Here is a 24,632-nt window from a genome sequence, read left to right on the forward strand (position 1 = left end):
CTCTGAGGGCTTCCCAGGTGGCTCAGTGGTAAAGAACCCGCCTGCCAAGAGGAGATGAAGCTTTGATCCCTGGGTTGGGAAGATCCCCTGGAGAAGGAAAAGTGCAACCCACTCCAGTATTCTTGCCTGGGAAATCCCATGGACAGAGGAGCCTGGAGGGTTACAGTCATGGGCTCGCAACGAGTCAGAGATGACCTAGCAACCAAGCAACAACCACCACCACCACTCTGACCACTGTGACCATTCACCCTAAAGCCTCAGCATTCCCCTCCACCTTCCAGACTGACTTTTTTCATTGTACACTTAATATCATCTTGTTTGCTTTATTTATTCCCTGTCTCCTCTCCTAAAATGTGAGCTCCATAAGAGGAGAGTGGCACACAACAGGGGCTCAAAATTCATCAAATGAATGGAAAGAAGGGAGGGAAACATGACGCCTGTTCATTACTGATGAAGCTTGTTAAAGGGCAGAAGCTTCCTACATCAGTTTGAGAGGTGAAGCCTGCCAGGGCAACCAAGTGGGCCAGCCTATCTCACTCAGTTAAACTGGCTGACAGTGTGGAGCTGAAAAAGACAACTTTTAAATAGAAGCTTCAAATAGGCTTCCCTCGGGAAGCAGTGAGAACCAGTTCAAGGATGATGCTAGTATAAGGATGACTTACCATCAGCCATCTTTATCTTATGTGTATTAAATGCCACAGAATATGATAAATGTTCTATCATTGAATTTTCAGTAAAAGGCTATGAAGAAAATTTTAAGGTCAAGAGGAGCTATTACGTGGTTCTGACAAAGTGGAGCATGGTCTCAGAGAAACTGGGAAAGCTCGGAAACTTATTAACTCATTTTGCAGGTTCAGAAACTAAAGCTCAAAGTGAGAAATGGGAATTGTAGCCACCAAGTAGCAGAGCTGGTACTTGAACTCGCCATCTCCCTGATTTTTGAGCAAAAGCCTCTCTGGCACTGAATTCTAGGAGCTCATCATGGGTGCTTTAATGTCAACAGTGGCTCTGTATCTCCAGTTGCTTGCAGATAAAGCGGGTCTCCCAGATGGTAACACAAGAAGTACCGCAGCCACCTTACCTTTCTAAGTGAAGAGGCCGTGGGCGTGCCCTCCCCTTGCGTAAGCCCCCTTTACTGGGCACGTGCTGACAATGGAACCCGAGCTGCACGCCAGGGCTGCCTGGCGACTCACCTCCAGTAAACGAGCACAGCAATGAGAAGGATGAGGCACACGAAGGTCAAGGCTGACACCACAATCAGAGGGATGATCCACTCCATCCTCCCTGGGGAAGGCCGGCTTATCATCCCAGAGGTGTTCTTCTCTGCTGCAAAGAGAAACCGTGCCAGTTAGAGGGCAGAGGCGAGCCGAGCGCAGGAGCCAGGGGAGCCTGAGTGTGCCAGAGAACTCTGCCCCACTTTTGGGTGGTTTCTGGAGAACGGGGCTGCCCGGTGATGAGGGGCAAACCACTGTCCTCGCCGTTTCCTGGGGAGTCCCAAGCCAAGCGGGGCCTGTTCTGCAGGCTGCACCCCGTAGTCACCAGTGGGATGGGTTTGAAGATAAGAGATCAAGATGTTTTTGAAAAGACTTGAGCTGATGCCAGAGACCCAGCCTCGTTCTGAGAACACTACTGACCCTGAGTGGCCTCTGGATATACTGAAGAAATGTGCTCGGGTCTGAAAGGAGCTCGGAGCCCGCTTCTGGAAAATGGACAGGGGAGCCTGGCAGGTTTGCCAGGGCAGGAGGGAGGGAGGGAAAGATGGGTTTTACTAAGACAACTGTCTGTGACTGATCGGGTGTATATTTCTTCGTACAGAGTCAGACACGACTGAAGCGACTTAGCAGCAGCAGCAGCAGTATCCATTACCCCCTCCTCTAGTCCTGCTGTGGAAAACCACCCTCCCTAACAGTCCTGGTGGGACAACTGTCCACGAGTGGATCCCCCGGTCTCCCGGCCAAGGGGAAGGAGCAGGACTCAAGCACACCCCTGCAGAAGTACCCAGATTCCTCCGCCCATCAGCTCCCACCACCCAGATCCCCAGAGAACCCATTTTCCCTCAAATCTGGTTCAAAAGCTTTTCCTTTGATCCCATTTCCCGCCTGCCCCCTCACCCCATCCTTCTAAAGGCTCTCAGAGAGGCAGCCACATCTCTCTCTGCTCCCAGCACACATCGGCCACTCAACAGTAGCCAGCCTGGGGGTTAAGAGGGGAAGCTTGCGGAACAGTCGAGGATTCTCTCGGGTCGGCTAGCACCTCTTACCCCAGCAGCTCCTCCTCCTCTCTCTCAGGTCCCAAGGATCTTCACAAGTTCCCAGCAGACTCAGGTGAGAACCTAGTCTATGAACAGTGGGGTCGATGCCTGGAAATCTCCAGGTGGTCCACAGGAAGCTGAGGGCGGCGTGGGGTTGGGAAGAGCCCAGGAGCACAGAGACGGTCAGGAGAAGCACGTGGTGAGAAAGCAAAGGTTCCCTGATCGCGGGGAGAAGCCCACAGACACCTCCACCACTGGCTGTAGGGCTCAGCGAGGATTCCTCCTGCTCTGCAGAAATGAGGCCAGCGTTCAGCCAGCCCCGAGCACCCGAGCTGGATGGACTACGTGAAGGGCTAATCAGGCTGGGTTTCCAGGAGAGAGGAGGTGGGCTGAGTAGGAAAGAGATAATTGGCCCTGGGAGCAGATTATTAAAGAGGCAAGACCTGGAGTGAGGAAGAAATGGGTTACAGCCTTTTTACTGGGTTTCCTCAAATGCAGTTGACCCTGATCCCCTCCTCTGTTTCATGCACAGGCAGAACCAGATGCATGCCCAGCTCACAGGTGACGAGACAGAGGCACACACACTGATGAAAAACCTCAGCAGGGCACAGGAGGTTTATAAAGAGCCTCCCTAACCATGCTAGCCCATTTCTCGTGACACCATGTCCCAGAGGCTTCTGTTAGCATCTACCTGACAAGTCCCGACTGCGTGCCAGGCATGCTGAGACGGGATGTGGAGGCAAGAAGACGTCAGACGGGAACAACTCTGTGTCTGTGGGGTGGGAATTTAAAGGGAGAGGAGCAGATGCATGAACAAGCAATTGGAATAAATGAAAGTGATGCCACGGCAGCACACGGGGTCCAGGGGAACAGTGGTCTCAGCCCAGAGATTCTGGGGGGGCTTTCTGATGTTTAGATGGCAGCTGAAGGATGAAGGCGAGTTAGCCAGGTCAAAGGCAAGCATGGATGTGTTCTGGAGAGAGAGCACTGAAGTAGAGGGGGTATGAGGATGAAGTGGGGGTCCAAAATGGAGTTGGAGGCCCCATCAGCCAGGGTTTGTAGGCTGGATTAAGGGAACCGGTTTTAGGCCACAGGACATGTCCTGCAAGATTGTAAGCTGAGGCAGACAAGTGTCAGATGTACAATCTCTCCTTCTATACCATGCTTTCTTTGCAAAGCTCTGGTCACTGGCTGCAGAAAGAATCCGAGTTGCAAATGAGAATTTTGCAGGGCTCCAGCAGGGGGCAGCCCAGACAGGTAATTATGTGGCTGGTGGTGCAGACGCTCAAAGCCAGGATGGTGCCCTTAATGGAAAATATGGCAGGAGGGCTGACATAAACGCCTTACAACCAGGGAACTCACTTTCCACCCCGGGAAGCCCGGGCATACCCAGTGTCTTATTTCTTTCCTTTCCTTCTCACAGAAGAGGCTTCCTGTCTGGGCCACTGCATGGTTAGGCAGGGGCGGGGAGGAGGCAGAAGGCAAAGTTCACATCCTGCTCATCCTCAAACCACTGAGAATGACCCTCGCCCCAAACTCCCTCAGATTTCACAACTGAGCTGTTTCTAACATTTCATCACGCCTGTGTGAGCGCTTTTTTTTTTTTTGAGAGGTTGAAGGAGTAAACTTATCTGAAGTCCCTTTCAAGACAGCCCCTTGAATGGTGGCATTTGTGGAAGAGAACTCAGACCAGCAACAGCTGGCAGTGAAAGAGAAAAATCTAAGGATTATTTTGACAGCAGTTTGGTCTCCGCCTGGACTAACGGCAGGCAGCGGGATCTGCCTAGGTCGTTTACGTAAAAGCCAGGCAAAAATAGGAGTGCGGCTGGATTTCCACTTGGGCACAACAAAGCTGACTGCATGTTAAAACTCAGAGTCCCGCTTTGTCTTCATGGTACCAGGAGCCTGGAATGTCACTCCACGGCCACTCAGTCATGCGCATCTCCTCCTGAGGAATCCCGCCCTGCCCCTGGTGACAGCATGGTCCTCCATGAGTGGCCTCCCCGACCCCATCGTCTCCTGCTACTCATCTCTGCTGCAATGGGATCCAGCCACATCCACCCATCCAGTGACCAGCTGGGCCATGATCCCACCTTTCAACCTCTGACCCTGCTGAGCTCATTGTCCGGGAGCACTGCTCCATCCTATCCCTGGAAGCTCCTCCTGATCCCTCAGTCCTGGCTCAGGTGCAGGGATCACCTCCTCTGTGAAGCCTCCCGAAACCCTCGGTCTGTGCTCTCTGGAAGGTGCAGTAGAGATTACAGGTTTGAACCCTGGCTCTGCCACTTTCTACATGACCTGTAATTGATAACTGGCATCACTTGGGGCCTGGAGTTCTTCATCTATAAAATGGGGAGACAAGAACCTATTTCCCTGATGTGGCGGGAAAACTCAAGACACAAGCAGAGTGCTTAGAGGTGTGCCTGGCATTGAGCAAAAACTAAATAAATCCTCTAATCTTCGCTATGGTGATCGTCATCATGCACTTTTCTTACGGCACATGTAAGTTCAAGCGCTCTCTTATTTCTTACTGTAAGGTCCCGCAGAGCAGGCCGATGGTCTCCGTATAGAACAGTAATAAAGCTCTGTCTCTTCCTAGTCATGCAACACTTGGGGAGTTACTTAAGCTCTTTGGGCATCAGTTTTGCCATCTGTAAGTGGAAATAATGATACTTCCCACTACAATGGGGTGGGAGGGGGGTGTGACAATTACATGAGTTAATTTGATAAAACCCTTAGCGTGCTGCCTGGCCCCCATAAGCACCTACTTAACATTATCAACTGTGACGACCATCATCACCACCACCATCCTCTCCCTCTTCAGCACCCTAGCATAGCACCAGGCAGATGCAGAGCACTCGTCAGGTGTCTGCAGAATCTGAATCCCCTGTAATATACGAGGGCACGCGTGGCAATCACAAGAACCTCGGGTGGGTTCTGGGGGCATTGGCAGTGGGGGCAGCCTGTGAGGTGACCACCAGAGAAGAGCCAGAACTTCAAAGTCTGTCCTAAGACTAGAGCTTCTTGCCATGCTTTAGGAAGAAACACTTGTCCTGTTGCCTGACTCAAGGTATGGCCCAGCAGGCCCTCAAAGGAGAAAGTGCCATCACACAGTCAACTACTAGAAACTAACTCGGAACACATAACCTGCCACCTGAGCTGGGTCTACACTTCCTCCCCTACCCTCGGTCTCCCAACAATCTTCCCCATGCCAAGGCCCCAAACACTAGACCATACTACTGACTTTTCAGAGAAACCAAGGTCCTGCCCTCCAGGATTGCAAATTCTGACTACAAATCCTGCCTCATGCCTTTTTCACTCTGTGACTTTGGGTAAGTGACTGTCTCTGAGCCTCTGGTCGCTCCTCTATCAAGGGGAAACAAGAGGACAACACTCACCTCTGGAGGGACTTAGGGGAATTAAATAAAATAACCTATGCAAAGCAGACTATGCTAGATGCAAAAGGAAATCATGGGGCCTCTTTTTCAAAATTACTGAAGAGTTTCAAGAGGTGACAGCAGAACATAAATGTAAACACAGGGCCTTCTGAGCACAGGGCTGTGTGACTGCAAAGGTTGCATCCTCAGAAAGACGGCCCTGAGCAGCCAAGCATTCAGCCCAGTACCTGCGTCCAGAGAACAGTGGTTCTTCTCTTCCTTTCAACCAGGCAACACTGCTGACTTTGATAAAATTAGATGCTCCCAACTGTTAGAAGTAGAAAGTACCCTGATGCTGGGAAAGATCGAAGGCAGGAGAAGGGAACGATACAAGATGAGATGGTTGGATGGCATCACCAACTCAATGGACATGAATTTGAGCAAACTCTGGGAGACAATGAAGGAGAGGGAGGTCTGGCATGCTGTAGTCTATGAAGTTGCAAAGAGTCAGACATGACTGAGTGGGTGAACAGTTAGGAGCAGCTCACTTGTATTTAGAGCCTCACTTGTAACCCAGCTACCTCCTGAACGGTCTAGCAGAGCCCAGCTGCCCAGCTCCAGGAGAGTCTGCCTCTCTTTGTGATGCCCGAACCCTGACACCAGGACAAGTGCAGGATTGCTGGGTTAACATGGCACCTTCTTGCCCCCATCTCTGATCTGTCCAGTTGCTTTGGTCTTACTAGCAGGACCAGCCCAGCCATTCCTGCCTGCCATGGACAGTGTGAACTGGCAGCCCATAGATGTGTGGGTTGGCACCCCTTCCCCTGGGAATTATTAATTAAATTGAGAGGCAGGTGCCAAGATTTCATAAACAATAGAGTTCAGCAAAAAATCAAAATCAAAAATTAAAAAAAAAAACAAAAAAACTATCCAAAATCTCCCATATCACAGATCTGAATTCCCAGATGGCAAACATCAGCTGGAAGCAAGGCGCATACTCTCTAAGACAAGCTATGGCTCACTCGTTTGCCACAGTCCTCACCACTCCCTAACACAACATAAGACCTGCTTTCTTTATCCCTGGGTCCAGTGGCCAGCTCCCTCTGGCCAGTCGAATTCCAATCTGCAATATGGCACTCTGACGCAAGGAAGCAGCAGGAACGCACACGCACGCACACCTGGGGGCCACGCACACACACACACACCTTATCACATGATAATGCTTTTGTAAAAGCCTTATCATCAAAAGCAAAAAGCATGGTTTAACAAAACTCCTGACCAGGATTCTGAAAACATCAACTTGACTCAAGAGAGAGGGTGTACCAGGCAGCTTTCCCAATTCAGCTTTTATCCTGAAAGTGATTTTAGTTTTCAACCAATGAGAAGTGAGTCAGATTGTTGCTCTATCTTTACAACATGGGCCATTCCCCTTTGTGAACCTAGAACCCTTTCATACTCTTTCCAGGGCTGCATCTTGCTGTTCTGTGTAAAAGGATAAAAATGGGAAGCGGGTATCGACTTATGCCCCCTTCTCCTCCCATGGATGTGATGTGCAGATAAGGGGCTGCTAGGAGGGTCAGAAGATGTCAGGCCAGGCAGGCCTGGGACTCAGAGAATGATTTAGTTTCAGAAACATCTTCCAGTGGAAACGTAGAGCAAAATGCTAATATATAATCTTTGTTGAGCATTTGTGTGTGGAGGGCGGGGGAGGGTGAATGACCTCCCCACAGATCATCTTCCTCTTTTATTTCAGCATCCACAAGAATCTGAATAAACTGCTTCCATTCTGCTTTCTCAAAAAAAAAAAAAAGAAAAGAAAAACAGTTTTCAGTGGCATATGTCATCACTGAATTAATGCTGTTTGCCTTTTACTGGCTTGGCTCTCATCCCAGTAGAAGCAAATAAAAACGGAGTACAATGTACTATAAATGCTACAGGCAGGGAAATATCAGATGGACCCGTAGGAGACGCCTCCTACCCTGCAGGAAGGGCTCAACTTCTGCTTCGGGACAAGAACCTCTATGTGGTCAATACTGAAAGGGGCTTGGATCCCGACAGGCCACTCTCAGGGGCTGGGGAAAGGTGGATTTGGTCACATTTCAAGGGAGATTGAGAGCAGGACAACCTGCACACTCAAAATCTATAGCTGGGTTTAAGTCACAAAAAACTAGACTGTGTTTGTTTGGGTAATGCCACTCCTTCAAAACCAGCTGCAGCTATGAATTACGGTGCTACTTAAAAAAAAAAAATAGTGTTAAAACACACATAAAAGTTACCATCTTTACCATCTCCAGGAGTACAGCTCAGTAGGGTTAACCATATCACAGTGTTGCTCAAGTGATTTCAAAGAATCTATTTTTCATCTATAAAATTGCAACTCTGTACCAATGAAATGACAATTCCCATCAGCCCCAGCCCCTGGCAACCACCATTCACCATTCAACTTTCTGTATGACCTGACTACTCTAGGTAACTCATGTAAGTGGCCTCGTGTGTGTGCGTGTGTGTGTGTGCACGCGCACGTGTGTGTGTTTTGTGACTGGCTCAAGGTTCATCTATGTTGTAGCCCTGTGACAGGGTTTCCTTCCTTTTTAAAGCTGAATGACATTCCACTCTGAATATACCACATTTTGTTTATCTATTCATCAGTCATCGGACATGTGGCTTGTTTCCATTCCTTGGAAACTTGGCACTATAAATAACACTGCTAGGAACATGACAGTTCAAATCTCTCTTCAAGACCCAACTCTCAATCCTTTTGGGTAAATACCCAGGAATAGGATTCCTGGATCATACGGCAATTCTATGTTTAATTTTATTAAGAACTTCCATACTGTTTCCTAAGTGGCTACACCATTTTACATTCCCCTCAACAGGGCACAAAAGTCTTCGTTTTGCCACATCTTCAACAACACTTGTTGTTTTCTATTTTGTTTTTCGAGTTTTGCGCTAGCACCCATAACAGTTGTAAAGTAAAAAGAAAGCTGCTTTTCTATAGGGCCGCAAAACTTGTCTTTATTTTCTGAAGCCCTGGCATTAGCTAAACTGCTGTTGAAGAGACATGACTTTGAGTCACAACTACATATATTCTCCTGCAACGGAACATGGGTTTCATGTTCCCATGACCGTGTCTGAGCTCGATTTACAGCATCCATCATGTCTCTCCATTTACATCACGACTAGGAGTTGCCATCAATAAACCCCCTTACCATTTCTCACAGAGCTCAGACTCAAAACAATGCAAGTATTTCAATAAAGCGTTGGAACACTGAAGGCACTTGGTAAATCCCAATTTAATTCAAGTTCCATAAACACAGCAGGTCCTGGGTCCCAATCTACTGGAAATCACCACCATAGATGCTTCACTGCAACATCATGTGTCTCTGCCATTAACCAGGACTCATGCCAGACACACAGCCCCTTACCCCCGGATCCTTTGCTCCAGCCTCTCTGAAAATCTGCTTGTTCTCGGTGAGGTCTGGTTTCCTACATCAAGAGGTATACATACAATCTGTCCTAGTCTCGGGATCACTGAGTGACAGACAGAAACTTCCAAGGACCCAGACACTTTCTAGGAGGAAACGAAACCACACTGGTGCCTTCAGGGCACCCAAGCTAGTTCTTCTCAACACTTGTGGGAAAATCAGTCAGGAGCCGGGGCAAGCCATATGACGTAGAAGAGTTCTCCCCACAAAAGGAGCCTGAGCAACAAAACCAGGAAGGCTGGAAACTGCGACGACAGTCCGTACAAGATCCTGGTCTGATTACTTTAAATAAAGCATGCAGGGACTTCCCTGGTGGGCCAGTGGCTAGGACTCTGTGCACCTGTGCAGGGGGCCCAGGTTCGACCCCCTGGTCAGGGAACTAGATCCCACATGCCACGAGCAAGAGTTCGCAAGCCACAACTGAACATTCTGCACGCCACAAGGAAGGTTGCATATCCCACGCATTGCAGCTAAGACCCAGCAGAGCCAAAAAGCCAACCAAACAAAGCATGAAGCATCTCCCCCCATAAATCCCAGCTGAATTTCAGTCATGACGTCTGCTCTGTATTCATGAGCCTGTATTGCTACTTATTTCTGACCTTAAATTACCTCCTATTTTTTCCTCCCAAGTAAACATCTTTGAAAAGGAACTTTATGTTAACCTATAAATCTGAGTTTCTCCACCATGGCATTATGGACATTTTGGACTAAGAAATTCTTTGTTGTGGGACTGGTCTGTGTCTTGGGATGTTCAGCAGTATCCTTGGTCTCTTCCCATTACATGTTAGGAGCAGATCCTGCTTCAGTCATGATAACCGAAAACGTTTCCAGATATTGCCAAATATCCCTGTGAGGAAAGGGAACACGCTCATCTCTAGGTGACCTTGAGAGTCTGTGCCAAAAGTGAAAAAATGGTTTCTTTTTACAAGGACACATTCAAATATTCACTTAATAATTAATAATTCATTTGAATTATTTGCCCACTTGGCGAATAAGCCCCAAGGGCAGGAAGCCAGCAGCACCAGGTGGGTTCAGGGCCTGTGTCTGACCCCCCGTCTCGCCATGCCTTGCTCAGGCAAATTCCTTAACCTTTGAGCCTTGGTTTCCTCAGGCTCCCAGGTGATGCTAGTGGGAGAGAACCTGCCTGCCAATGCAGGAGATTTAACAGACACCAGTTCAATCTCTGGGTTGGGAAGATCCCCTAGGGGAGGGAATGGCAATCCGCTCCAGTCTTCTTGCCTGGAGAATGGACAGAGAAGCCTAGTGGGCTACAGTCCATAGGGTTGCAAGGAGTTGGATACAACTGAAGCAACTCAGCATGCACGCCTCAGTTTTCCCACTGGTTTAAGGGCCACAAAGACAGCAGAGGCCCCCTGGGGTTGTGTAGAATAAGTGACATCACATTTTGGCTTTTAGCGCACACATCACCAGCATGGAACAAATATTAAGCAGCGATGCAATTGTTTCTAAAGATTTTCAAGCTGGGTTTCCTTAGAGTGTAAGTGTTCCCAAGAGGTACTCAAGATTTGCCCAAGGGAGAGAGGTGACTGGATCTTAGCACCCTCGACTCTGAGTCAGAGCAGGAAAGCAGCCCCAAGTCTCTGGCTCACTGAGTCTACTGCAGATTTACGTGTGTGCTCAGCTGCTTCAGTCATGTCCTTTTGATTCTCTGTGATCCCATGGACTGTAGCCTGCCAGGTCCCTCTGCCCACGGAATTCTCCAAGCAAGAATACTGGAGTGGGTTGCCATGCCCTCCTCCAGGGAATCTTCCCGATCCACAGATCGAACCTCAGTCTCCTGCATTACAGGCAGATTCTTTATCACTGGACCACCAGGGAAGCCCATTCCTAGCTCAGGGTTAGGACCAAAGTCAGTCAAAGGCAAGATCTGGTCTGGAGACTGTACTCTCCCGACCCCTGAACTGGAGGAGGCACTCAGCCAGCTTTCAGTGAATGAGTGTTTACATAATGGGGCTCTGAGCAAGATGCAGTCTGAAAAAGGAGTTTCCCAGGTATGAGGAAAAAAAAGGGAAAACCCCAGCATTAAATGATGAGTTTGTAGACTGTGCCCACCCTGAGATGCTACTGCTGGGGCATGCTGTGTACTCCAAGAACACTGTATTGCATCAACTGGCCTCTGGGGGTGTCTTCACCACATCTGGGCTGTGGCTGCTGAGGGAGGGACCCTGGCTGTTACCTGCCTGATTCCTGTATGTGTCTGAACTGGCCCCTTTCTTCTAGAGAATCGTTCTCTGTTCTTCCCTGCAAGTTAATACTGAAGATACTATTCATAGGATTTTTTGAAAAGATGTTATCAAACATCAAGGGGATTTAAATAAGCCTTTTGGAGATGCTGGTAAAAAAAAAACACAATTTGTTTAACGTTAATGCTTTTTTTGAAGAGACTAAATATCGACTGGAAGAATTGTTTTTAACACGAAGAAAAAATAAATGTGGAACAGATTTACACAAATGTACATCCAGAGTCTTTAAAAGAAGTCGCCAATAACATTAAAATGATGGGGATTTCGTTTAAAAAAATAAACACCAAGCTGGAGGAGGCAGATGGAGAAATGGGCAAGATGGATCGAGGCAAAGTGAGACCTCGGGGGTCATGCACAACATGGGGTTTTACCCTCAAGTTACTCATATCTTTTATTAACCAACGGGCACACATGCATTTGCCTTCAATCTTGCCTAGCATCAAGGTCTTTTCCAATGAGTCAGCTGGCCATCAGGTGGCCAAAGTATCGGAAGGCACAAGGGGAAGAGGGTGGTGGAGGATGAGGTGGCTGGACAGCATCACCGATTCAATGGACGTGACCGACAAATGGGCAATGGGCTAATTCCGGGAGACAGTGAGGGACAGGGAGGCCTGGTGTGCTGCAGTCCATGGGGTCGCAGAGAGTCAGACATGCCTGAGCAACACACGCACACATTTCTGTGTAAAGCCACAGGGGTCAACAAATGATAGCCTGCTGATCAAATCATGCCCACTGTCTGTTTTTGAAAACTGAGTTTTACCAGAACTCAAATCACGTCCGCCCATTTGTGGGGTCTTTCAGGCTGCTTACATGCCACCTTGCAAAGAGGTATAGTTGCAACAAAGACTTACAGACCACAAAGCTGGAAATGTTTGCTCTCTGGCTGTCTGCAGAAAAAGTTTGCTCATCTCTGGCTTAATCAAGCCCCACCACCACTCTCAAATTGGAACTACCTGAAATTCTAAAGGACGATCCCTCTGACTTTGGGAAGAAGTGGACGCTCCCATTGAGACGAAGGTGGAAAGGTAGAAGCTCTGCTTTACCAGTGTTGGGGGCAGACTGGAGTTTCTGGAGATTGTTTCTAGTGCCAGCTCGTTGGGGACCACAGTCTCCGCCTGCTCTTCAAAGTTTCAGGATGACTGCTGGAGACCTGCAAGGGGCTGCCTCATAGTCGCTCTTGCTGTCCTGTGGATCTCAGGCTGCGTGAAGCTCCTCTTCCCGTGTCACTGACAAGAAGGGTGGCTCCGTTTATCTGCACTAAGGGCTCTAGTTATGCCCACCTTACAGGTGAGGATGCTGAGCAAAAGACTGGCCTGAAGACCCTGTGAGAATAAAGGGCAGAGCCTCCTAGGAGGATCTGACTCCACAAGCTACTCTGCCAAGATCGTGGACACTCAGATGCGTGCAGGGTTGAAGCTGGAGACTCACAGGTTCTGCATCTGAAGGCAGAAACCTCCACAGGTTTTACCAATTGTTTCTGCTCCCCTCTCCCTGGAACCAGCAACTTGACTGCCACTGCAAGGACTCATTTCCGCTCACCTGGACTGAATCCCAGGCCCCCACCCGCACCAGTCTCTCAAACTGCCAAAGCTTCAAGCTCTTCTCTTGGAGAGCTTTTCAGGAGTGTGGACAAAGAAATGTTTAAGAGGAGCCAGCTCGGAAGGCTACTTTGCCAGAGCCCCTAGCCTGCAAGCGTAACTGTTCAAGCCTGAAAATCAATTCCAGGTCCACTGCTTGTCTGTGGAGAAACCACACTGGTCCAAGCTGCCTCAGTCATCACCTCCTAACTCAACTTCCTGTGTCCATTCCTGCCTCCCTAAACATCCACAGAGAGGCTGAAATGACTTTCTGGAAAAGTTCATCAGATGAGTAACTCTGCTGGGGAAATCCACCACTGGTTTTTCACACTGCTTAGAACCCAAGCCTCAGCATGGCTGACAAGCCCCTTTCTGAATTGAGCTCTGCTCTAACTCATCCTGCATCCCTGATCTCGGGGGTCCAGACACGCTGGCCCTCTGATGGCTCCCTGACTGATCCAAATTAGCCCCCACTTTAGGATCTCTGGACCTGCTGCTCCTATAGCCCACAATGTTCTTCCATGAGTCACTGCCTAGCTAGCTTCTCACTACCGGGGTCTCCACTCAAATGCCCTTCCCTTGACCACTGGATGAAAACTGTCCCTGACCCCAACTCCAGCACTTGATGGCAATGTATTCATTTACTGGAACACTCTCAAGCTTTTCCATTAGAACATAAACCTCAGGAGAACACAAGCCTGACTAGATCTAGAGTCTATTCCCAACGCCTAGTCCAGTGCCTGGTATTAAGTGGGTACCTCACAAATATCTCTTTTAATATCTCCAAATGCAAGAAATCCAACTTTTCCACATCAATTCCTGTAGGGAATGTCACTGCTCCTGCAGGAAGAGCTGCAAACAGCTTCCCAAGTGGCTTGATATTTCCTTTACTTGATTCTTAGAGGGCCACTCTGCACCTTCCCCTAAAACTGGGACAAAGTGAGCAGCACCAGCAGCAGACCCACACTTCAAAACATGAGTCCATACCATCTTTAAGGAGGAACGTAATTCAAAACATGAAAATTTATTCTAAGTTGTATCTTAACATACGAGGTCTCAGCTTTAGATGAATTTTAATGTTTACAAGTGCAAAAGCAAATAAATATTTACCAGTTGCTTTTTTTTTTTTTGCACTCTTATAACTCCACAACAGCTTAGACGCAAAAAAAAAAAAAAAGAAAGAAAGAAAAAAATTGTTACTAAACATCTTGTAGTCTGGCAAAAGAGAGACTTTCTTATTAAGAAAACCCCCACAACAATAACAACCCCTCATGTTCAGGACTCCCTTGTAAAAACTACCAGGATGTTTCAATAAGATGTGAGCATAGGACAGAGCCACAAAATCACCCCTGGCCAGGAAGATGGGGATCATGTCCTCCCCGCCGAGGGCAGACCAGCTGTGCCCTGGAGTCATCATCCATAAAACGCACAATTCCGAGCAAATGGGGCACTATTTCACAAGCTGGGATGAGCGAATCCCAATTCTCCCCACGCTGGAGGTTCTCACCCCTGTAGTTTTAATATAAAGTCACTTCCCCCGAGTGGCCGTTGATGGTTAAAATAGCTCCTTGCCCTCTTCCTGATTCTTTTCTTTGACACCACCCTATTTCTTTCCTTCACTGTGATCGTTCACAGTCTCCACCAACTGTTAGCTAGGTTTCTGGCTTGCCCATGGATCTGCTTGCTTGCTTTCCAACCTATTTCCTAACTTCCCTGGTTCGGGCTCCTCTTTTCCCCTGTGAGCTTCAAGCCGCAGGCATCATGCTCACCTCAGTCAGCACCCCGGCAAGCGACTGGCACCGATCAGGCAGCCCAGAAACACAGGGGCTGCGTAAGAGCCTAAGCAAAGAAATCGGAAAGAATACATTTCTCAAGATGGATGTCTTTTTCCATCATGTACTTCACGGTATGGCCGAAGTGCCTGGAGTTACTTAAGCAAGTCGACTTTACCAGGAAGCAAGTATGAAGGCAAGACTTAGTCGAGCCACTTTAATAGAAGAGGTGATTTTTATCAGAAGAAAATATTAAGAGACACACACAGGCACACAATTCCAGGAATACTAAGCACTCTCTGGATCTTCCCTCTCTGCTCTCAAATATTTCTTCAAGGGTAAGACTGTTCACACCAGCTTGAGGGCTCAGGGGAGGGGCGGCGCTTACCTGGGTTAACAGTGATGAACCTGCTGTCCTCGGGAAACCGGTCCCCTGGGGGCACGGGCTTCCTGGATGGCATCTCGGGCCTCGCAGGATCACTGTCTTCGTCCTGCTCCTCTGTGACTGTGGGGGGCACTTGGGTGGGGGTGACCGAGAGGGGGTCCAGGGCGTCCTGGGGCCGGGCGGTGGGGATGGCAGTGCGGGCCCGCTCGCGCCCGGATGTAGTCTGATGCGCGCCCTCCTGGGCAGCGGTGCCGGGGGCCGAGGGCGCAGCGGTGGGCTGGGTGTGGTTGCGCGCCCGCGGGGCGTGGGTCACCCCACTCCGCTCCTTCTTCTCGGAGTCCTTCTCGCCTTCCTCCTCGTGCTCCCGCTCGCCGTCCTCGCTCTCGCTCTTCTCGTCCTTTTCGCTCTCCTCCGCGCCCTCGCCGTCCTTGCTGGGCGCTGAATCGCCGTCGGCGCCCGGGCTGGCCAAGGCCTCGGTCGTGGCCAGGACGGGTCTGCCGGCCTGCTTGCTGGCCGAGGCGGCCGTAGGCAGGCGCGTGGGCCACACAGTGCTGGGGAAGGAGGAGATGCCGCCGCCGCTGAAGCCCAGGCCGGCCAGGAGCGTGCTGGTGACCACGGAGGCCACGGTCGCCTGGCTGCCGCTGGACGATGGGCCCATCCCAGTCGCCATGGAGACAAAGGAGAAGGGGATGCCGGAGGATGTCCAGGTGGAAGAGCCTGAGCTGATGGGGGCCATGTCAGCTGAAGAGGCCGGCGATGCTGTGGGCTTGAAGGGGTTGCCCAGGGAGGTGGGGGGAAGAGAGGGAGGAAGAGAAAGCAGAGTGTCAGTCACTGGGATTGGGAACCAGGCCCTGGATGCGACCCCCCAAAGGCTTCCACTCATCTTCACCTTTATTCTCAGAGTCTCCCAAAGGCTGGTGCCAAAGCTGACAACAGGCCATCTGTGGCTGACCATCACCGCTCTTCATGTTTTTATAATTACTTAAAATTTGTAACCTATGTCTTGAACCCAACTTCAACTTTTCACTGATATTGCTCAGGAGGAGGAGGCTAAGTGGCAAAAAAGTAAGCAGCATTCATGCTGCTGGGTTCTCTGCCCACCTGGGAAACCCTGTCTGAAAGGCAAACATCAAATAAGCAATACCCGGGCAACACTGGACAGTCACGCGTTGCTGGGTGACACTGGAGGAGGCAGGAGCTCTTGCATTCACTGCGGCACTGTGGGCAACTCGCAGCCCTGAGGTCTACAGAAGCTCCAGGATCCGGCCGCACATCTTAAAGTGAGGAAGTGGATGGACAGAGGACAGTGGCCGCTACATGTCTGCAGTGGCCAGGTCAGAAGTCGGGCCGCGCTCTACACTGCAGGCCTCGGGAGCCGGTTTACACCCACATCCCTGGGTCGGGTGCTGTACACCTGCCATATCTGATTTCAGACTCTCCAGATTTAATCATAGCAAAATACATGCTTGTATAGATGACAGTAAGAGTTCCATTTAAAAAGCTCCAACTATGTGCCTGGGCATCCCAGGCTCTCCCAGGGACACACGTGGACATCACCCCACTTTACAGGTGAGGAAAACGGGGCACAGAGAGGTTAAGCAGCAGAGGTGCGGCTGACTAGGAACAAGTCTCAGCTCATTCTTCCCATCCTACTCAATCAGGCTTCATGGGGGGACTGTATTTGCACATGGTATCTTACAAAAATAAGTGCTGCTCTGACTTATTCGTTTATTTTTAGTTCTTGAAACCTCATATGAAGAATCCAGAATTCCATCCCATCATTTATGTAGTTAAAAGTAATACAGCCAGAACCACTTAGATTTCACTACTGTCTCATCAAATTTCAGTTTGAAAAGTCTATAGTTTAAATGATGATCAAGTTAGCAAATGAGGAGTTATTAAGGTGGTGAATGAAATGCCAGGTGCCACCCCCGAGAAGGCACTGGAGACAGAGCAGTCAGACAGCCTGGCTTGAGCATGATACCTCACTTGCTCTCTGGGAGATGCTGGGCACATTAACTCACTGAACCTCCACTTCTTCATCCATAAAATGGGAGTCATAGTAATACCAAACTTGTGGGATGCCGTGAGGGGTAAATAAACTAATACTCTGTGCCTGAAACCCAGGAAAAACTTAATATATTGTAGGATTTGTTAGTACCAACACTGCAATTATTATTACAAGTATTAGTTGTACTAGAAAGGAGAAAACGTAGATACTGAGGCTCCAGACATGTGCAAATTCATATAACTTTGGTCAAATAACAACCTTTCAATCTTAGCCTGTCCCTACTCCTTTGCATTATTACATCCTATGATCTCACAAATTATAAACCATTAAAAATTTTTATCTTGACAAAAGTAATACAGTATAACACTGCTGGCTTAACTCTGTTGCACAGCTTTTTAAAATAATGCACTGTACTGAATTATATGGAGTGTGTAATTTATTCAGTTTTTTAACTAATTCTCATTGAGCAGTTTGACAACATCATACTGCCACCTTGCGGTGACAGTTCTAAATGCATGCATATTACCAACCAGCCATGACAAAGCAATTACATTCTCTACTTACCACTCCTGTTTTGACAATTCTGGTCCCTTGGAATATTCGAGTGGTATTAGCTGAGAAGCAAAGAAATTATACTGTAAACAGCAGAACTTTCTTGTTGTTGTTCCAACAAAACTGTACTTACCTACACAAATCTGAAAAACATAATTTTTACATGTTATAAATACTCTTCATTTTTTTACCCCCTAACTATCAAAAAATGTGAAACCCTTCTCAGTTTGTGAGTCATCAAAAAACATGCAGATGGCCGTATCTGGCCATATCTGTGGGTCATAGTTTCTGACTCTTGTCTTAAGCTCTTAGTTTAAAACTTTACAAAATTGTAATCATTTTCTTAGTTGAAATAAAACTTACATACAGCAAAATGCACAAATCTTCAGTGTAGAGGCAAATTAATTTTTTACTGCTGTATAACTCGCCCTTATATTAAAATACAGACATTTTCCAGCATCCCAGAGGTTTGTACATGCCTCCACAGAGGTGCTCTCACGACCGCTCTGACCTTTGTCAACATTCTGTGTTTTTGAACTTCATAGTATTCCATTGTTACTCTCTATTGTCTTTTTTTTTTGGTGATAATGTCTTATATTATCCTTTCAGGGACTATAATATGCATCTTAAACTTATTACAGTTTACCTTAAACTAGTACTTTTTATCTCTTCCTAAAAAAATGTAACAACTGTAATCTATTTGTCAGACTCACTTTTTGTGCTGATCTCAAAAACAATAGCCCTATATAAAATAAACATTTGCTTCCCATACATACATGGCATTGAGAAAGGTACAAAAAACCCACTAAATTCCCAAATAAATAACATTTGTATCTGCTGGAGTTTTTACCTAAATTAGAAGTGGGGCAAGTACTCGAACTATTTTTTATTTGCCCTGCAAACTAAAAAAAAAAAAAACAAAAAACGAATTCACTGTCAACATTTTAAACAGCAGCTTTAACCTGAAAATCCCAATTTCCTCCTCATCCTGAAGAAAAATTGCAATTTTTGGCAAAACTGAGTTCACCTCCCTACAGGGCCATATTTGGCAGGGGCTAAGGGTCCATCACCCCCTTTCAAAGGGCACCTCTCCAGTTTTCCATGTGGTCCTGCCTCATTTGTATGTGGTTCCCTGCTGGGCCACAGGGCATCTACATTTGCACCCCGCAACTTAACGATATATTCACTTTGCTCAGCTGGAAAGTGAAACGTGTGAAGAGACAACTGTGGGGAATAGACTGATCTACACGTCAATACAACCAGGTCAGATGAGGCAGCCCAGGAAGCAAACAGTCCTTGCCTGGCACTAAATATAACCTCCCACCATCAGTGAGCTGCTTCGGGATCAATACTGTGCTGCCTCAGACAGGTATACACACCTCCCTTTGTTAACACAGGAAGAAAGCTTCCTAAGAGATCTGCTTTTCCTGCCCTTTACAAAGGCCTTAATTTAAGGCAAACAAACTCAGTGGCCACTCCATCACTGTGCCTGTTTTCATTGATCTTGAACAATTCCCACTGGGGTCAGTGCTAGTCGTGATGACTAGGAAGCTTCTACTGGGCCTTTCAGATCACCAGTCCATCGGCCTGGTGGAATTCAGGGATGGGGGGAAAAGGAGACACATGTCTCCACTGAGCTGTCAGGGAGATGTAGCTTCTTCTTGCAAGAGGAACGGAAGCTTGGAGTCTCAGCTCTATTTAGCAGGACCATCCTGTGTCTCTGTCTATGACTGAAGTGGGATATTGCCCTGCTGCCTTACAGTTGCTGGAGCTATTTTGAAGTATCATTTATGTTCACTGCTACTCAGAAATCACCATCACTAACAGACCCACCACTTGTCATTTAATACTTTCATAAAAGAAGTGCAGCAATGACTACGTTGCCGATTTGCATGTTTAAAATATTTTGACAACTGTATCTAAGTGTAATTGGTTTCCTTTCCTATGTATTTTAATTATTTATTTTAAACCATTCTGAGAGAGGATCTGATGGCTTGGCCAGGCTGCCTGATGGGTCTGTGGCTCAAAGAGAAGGCTTACAAGCCCTCATTTTCCATGACTGCTGAGACCTGCAAAAAAACTTTTGAACACTTGGCAATCAATCTTTCGAGCTGTTTGTTGAAGACCCAGGATACAGGATAATATTTATGCTTTGGGGTGGTCTGTCGTTGTGTATAAATGACTGGGCTTTGGAATAAGAAACTGGACTCTGCTTAGTAATCAAATGATTTTTTTGGGGGGAGGGGGGGACAAGTTACTCAATTGCTCAGAACATCATTTCCCCCTCTAGAAAATAACGTCTGCATTACAAGCTGCCATGAGGTCAGATGAGATGACTTAGGGCCAAACACTCTGTAACTGGGAACCACTCCACAGACAATGATCACCATTATTATGATCATACTTACTACAGTAAGGTAAGCATAACTTATTTATTATGTTATACAGGACATAAATATTGTGTTATTTACTATGTGCTGTGCTTTGTCGCTTCAGTTGTGTCCAACTCTTTGTGACCCCTTGGACCACAGACTGCCAGGCTTCTGTGTCCATGGGATGTTCCAGGCAAGAACACTGGAGTGGGTTGCCATTTCCTCTTTCAGGGGATCTTCCCAACCCAGGGATGAAACCTGTGTGTCCTGCATCTCCTGCACTGCAGGTGGATTCTTTACCACTGAGCCACCGGGGAAACCCATTATTTACTGTAACAATGAAAATATTCCACATGGCTTTCTCATGCTGCCAAATTAGAGGCAAACTTTATCAAGGGGAAACCTAATTATTCTTAATAAAGTGCCCATGAAATTCCCTATGTTTCTTTCTTTCCCTTTTAACAGTCAACTCTTAAAAGTTGATCTGTTTTGAACTTTGGCCTCTACTGCTCACAAGCTCCTAGCTGGCTCATCAGAAAAGGTGTGCTAGCTGCCCTGCAGAGTTCATTTTTCCACTGCCCACTGGAAGGTGCAGGGAAGATCCCAAGGCCACTGTATGTCCCTTGGTCAACATGCAGGGACAAACACTGGTACAGAAAATGAGTGAATGCACGTCCACCCCTGAGCAAGGGAAGTCTTCAGGCCAAGGAGGCACTGCTATCTTTAAGGAGTCACTGTGGTCAGATATTTTAACTATTCCGTGCTCGGAATTTATAGCTGATGAGGCTTTTGGGAACTGCATTATATTACAAACATTTCATTTTTCAAAGTCTGTGCAGAAGCCAGTGAGCTCAGGGGCCTATTAATCAGGAAAGGCGGTTTTGCAGATTCCGGGTTCCTAGTTAGAGCGCATGGGCGGCCTAATCATGATTTATGTGCCCAAAGTTGCCGGGCCCCGACCTCAGCAAGTGCACGCGCTCTGGCTTCCCCTGCTGTCTCCTGTGGGCTGGCCCACACAGACCTGGCCTTGGCCTGTGGACTCTCCTCAACACAAGCAGATGGGCCCGTACATTCAGGTGGACACACAGTGAGTGCGATTTACTTGTGAAAAAAATACAGCCATGCTAATTTCAAGTAGTTTAAACGGAAGGATGAGCTGATGTGAATGTCAGCAAAGGCTCTTTCAATACTAGATGCAAACCTGCAAAGCTAGAAGGGATCCTTGGAGGGAATCTCAGCTGAAGGGGTTCCTACTCTGGGTTCATCACATATTATCTTTTATACTAAGCCTCACACTAAGGGGATACTGAGCATTGGTTCTAGGCTCTGTGCTAATTACGTAACATGAATCACCCTGTCATTTGACAAGGGCCCCATGAGGGCAGTACTCTCCTAACTACCACCTTCAGACTGTGAAATTGCAGCTTAGAGACAGTCAACATTTTCAGAGTCACAGAAAGATCACGTGGCAGCCAAGACTCAACTTGAGGCTCTCATGTCAGGGCCCCTGCCCTGAGTCAGCAACTTCTCCATCTCTCATTGCATGCCTGGTACCTGAGCCGTCTGGTTCAAATTCAGATTCCTGGGCCTCATCCTCCGAGAGTCCGAGATGATTAGTCTGGGAGGGGCCTGTGAATGTGCATTTTTCACAGGATTCCAGACAGTGAAGCCGGATCTACAGTCTACAGGTTTCTGAGACCCCGGAAGCTGTGACATGCAAACTTCTGGCATGTTCTAGGGAAAATGTCCAAAGCCTTCATCCCAGATACATAACTCACAAACGTTAAGCAGCACTGGCCTGGTTTGTGTCTTTGAAACTGAGGATCCAGGAAGTAAAGAACCTTCCCAGGGAGGACATCAGACAGGCAGAGCAAAGCCTGATGCCCTGGTCGCTCCGTCCACACTGGTCTCAGTGCACTTCACAAAACCAGGTCTGCCAACTACAGCCCACAGGCCAGCTGCCAATTTTTGTCAATCAAGTTTTACTGGAACCAAGACTGAGTTGATCGTGGGGCAAGTAAGACAGAGAATATCCTGTCTTCATGCAAAGTTTTGATTTTTTGCTGCTGTTCATGGGTATTTTACATTGATTTTGGTTTAAAAAATATTCCATTTAAAGATGACATCTTTAATGACATCTTGATGACAAAGTTTTTAAGTGCTTCTTTAAATTCTTCACCAAAGTGAATTCTCCTCTTGCTGTGCCCCAAAGCTGACCTGAAACATTCCACTAGACCCTAAATCAGCTAAAAATCCAAAGACAGTACTCCTCCACGTGACTAGGAGCTGATTCTATGATCTGACACAGTCGTAGACACATGCTCGGATCTCCATGGGTGGAAAATGATGGTAATTGTAAAAAATAATCACTTCACCCTTCTTCCCCTCCTCTGGCCTGTGAAACCTCCCAGGCTTTTCAGGTGTGACTGCAAAACCCACACTGGTGTTTAGGCCAGGTTGGTAGTCTCATGTGCAAGTACCCGAACAGGAAAAAGGACAAAGCCCAAAGGAGAAGGGCTCAGGGCAGACGAGAAGGCCAGCTCCTCACCTTGGAAGAGCATGGTCTGGCTGAAGTCACTCCTCATGTCGTTGCGACACACGGCCTGGACCCGGAACAGGTAAAGGCTGTCAGGGGAGACGTGGCTGATGGTGGCTTTCTGCAGGGTGAGGAAAGGACAGGAGTGAGCTAGTGCTAAAGGCCAGAGCACACTGTACATTCGAAAGGCGAATGTAAAAGACTGTTAAGCATCACATGTAGGTTGCTGGGTACCATGGCAAAGCCCAACAAACACGACGCTTCCTCACTGACCAAAGGCTCCCTCCGAAAGGAACAAGCATTCAGAAGTAACCTCACCTGGGAATATGTTTTCAACACAAAAACATGTAGAGTAAGAGAAGGAATACCAGTCTCGACACAGATGCTGGACTCTGTCTTGGAGCGTGCCTTCAGCCCTGTCTGTACCCATGAGGCTGGGACTTGTATCAGAACTGCTCTACCTTGTAAACGATAATGATTTACCATCTAGAATCATCAAGTGCACTGAATTTCCAGGGCCGTGCAGAGTTTAGAGCAGCCACAACGAAGTCTCTGTGTTACTGTTTCCTTGCAGTTTAAAGGCACTGTTGTACCTAGACCTTGGATAACACAAGGCACGAAGCTGGAAGAATACTTGACTGGAAGTCCGAGGACAAGAGATCTACCTGTGTCATGCCACTCACCAGCTGTGTGATTCTGAGTCAGCTGCTCACTGTCTTTTGGCCTCTGCTCCCTCCAGCTGTTAAGCAGAGAGAGTAAGATTTCCCTCGCAGGGTTCTTGTGAGGGCTGTACAACACAGGTCAAGCAAGCCTCGCACATTGGTAGTCCTCACCGCACAATAGAAACCATGCCCCTGGTCTAACACAGGGGTTGGCAAGTGACAGCCCACAGCCCCAATCTGGCCCACTGTTTGTTTTTTGTAAATAAAGTTTTATTGGCACACGGCCACACCCATTCATTTCCCTGTTGCTGTGGCAGCTTTCGCCCTTCAGTGGCAGAGTCGAGTAGTTGCCCATAAATGCCTTAAATCCTAAAATCTTAACTCTCTGACTCTTTCAAGAGAAAAGTTTCCCAATCCCTGGTCCCAAGTCAGGAGCCAAATCCAGATCCCCATCCCGCAAAGCTTTACTCCAAGAGACTTTTAAAAATCAGAAAATGGAAAATGCCTAAAAAGTTGGCAGGGCTTGCTTGCCCAAAGAAACAAATAGTAAAGGCAACTGATTTTTAGAGACTCCCTGATGTTGAAATGTCTCGTCACTGAGTTCTGGGCCAGGTCCAGAAAGCAGCTCTGGGAGCTTAACCACTGAGTGGGTTTCCCCCAAGGTAGCTATTGAAAACCTCTGCAGAGGCATTAACAAGTTACTGTGGCCATGCCTGCTGCCTGCTGCCTGGCAAAATGTATTCCTGGGTAGAGCGGGAGGTTGGGGTCCAGGTATTTCACTTTCAGCCTACCTTTTGGAAAAGGCAGGCAACAACACCTGTTCCCCAGGTTGGCAGTGAGGGTGTGTGTGTGTCGGGGGGATGCTGGCAAAAGCCAGGAAAATGCTTGGGAAATGTTTCTGGGCCACAAGAATCCTAAATTGGAGAAAAGCTTTGCTGCCACTAAGTCAGCACTCTCAACTTCTTGAGGAATTAAGAAAATTAATTTTGTGTGTCCCCAAAGAAAAGAACCACCCCTAGAAATCCTTATAAAAAAAGAACTTGCTGTCAAAGCATGTTTTTCTCTACATCTCTCTCTTTCTCTGAAACTCATTTATGCCTCAGTCTCTAAACCTGTGACCTCGTCTTCTGTGCAGAGCAAAAATCTTCGCTTCCTCTAAGCAGGAATTTATTAGAATTCACTCTGAGCCGGTATCTATTCATCTTTGCATGTTTAATTATCTCCCACTTAGTATAAGAAACCGAATAAGGGCCCAGCTAGTTTCTGCTGATTAACGCAAGCCCCCTCAGCTCAGAAAGAGAAACCTCCCTCCCGGACTTCTGGTCCTGACAAGAGAAAAGGTTAAAACATATCACAACCTAGGGTGCCTTTCAACAGATTCCTCTCCG

General features: G+C 47.7%; 1 protein-coding gene across 5 annotated transcripts in view; it reads right to left on the reverse strand.

The window, feature by feature from the left end:
- Positions 1-24,632, reverse strand: part of PTPRG (protein tyrosine phosphatase receptor type G) — a 773,938-nt gene that overhangs the window by 89,514 nt on the left and 659,792 nt on the right. For 4 of the 5 annotated variants that reach the window (XM_070777123.1, XM_070777125.1, XM_070777121.1 and 1 more), the window contains exons 10-13: positions 22,595-22,703; positions 17,687-17,736; positions 15,115-15,877; positions 1,194-1,326 (exon numbers count right to left, since the gene is read on the reverse strand). In XM_070777123.1, coding sequence (XP_070633224.1) covers positions 1,194-1,326; positions 15,115-15,877; positions 17,687-17,736; positions 22,595-22,703 — 1,055 coding nt within the window. The remainder of the gene's footprint in view (positions 1-1,193; positions 1,327-15,114; positions 15,878-17,686; positions 17,737-22,594; positions 22,704-24,632) is intronic. The other variant, XM_070777122.1, reaches the window with a different exon arrangement.

This window comes from Bos indicus, chromosome 22, assembly GCF_029378745.1.
Source record: "Bos indicus isolate NIAB-ARS_2022 breed Sahiwal x Tharparkar chromosome 22, NIAB-ARS_B.indTharparkar_mat_pri_1.0, whole genome shotgun sequence".
NCBI lineage: Eukaryota > Metazoa > Chordata > Mammalia > Artiodactyla > Bovidae > Bos > Bos indicus.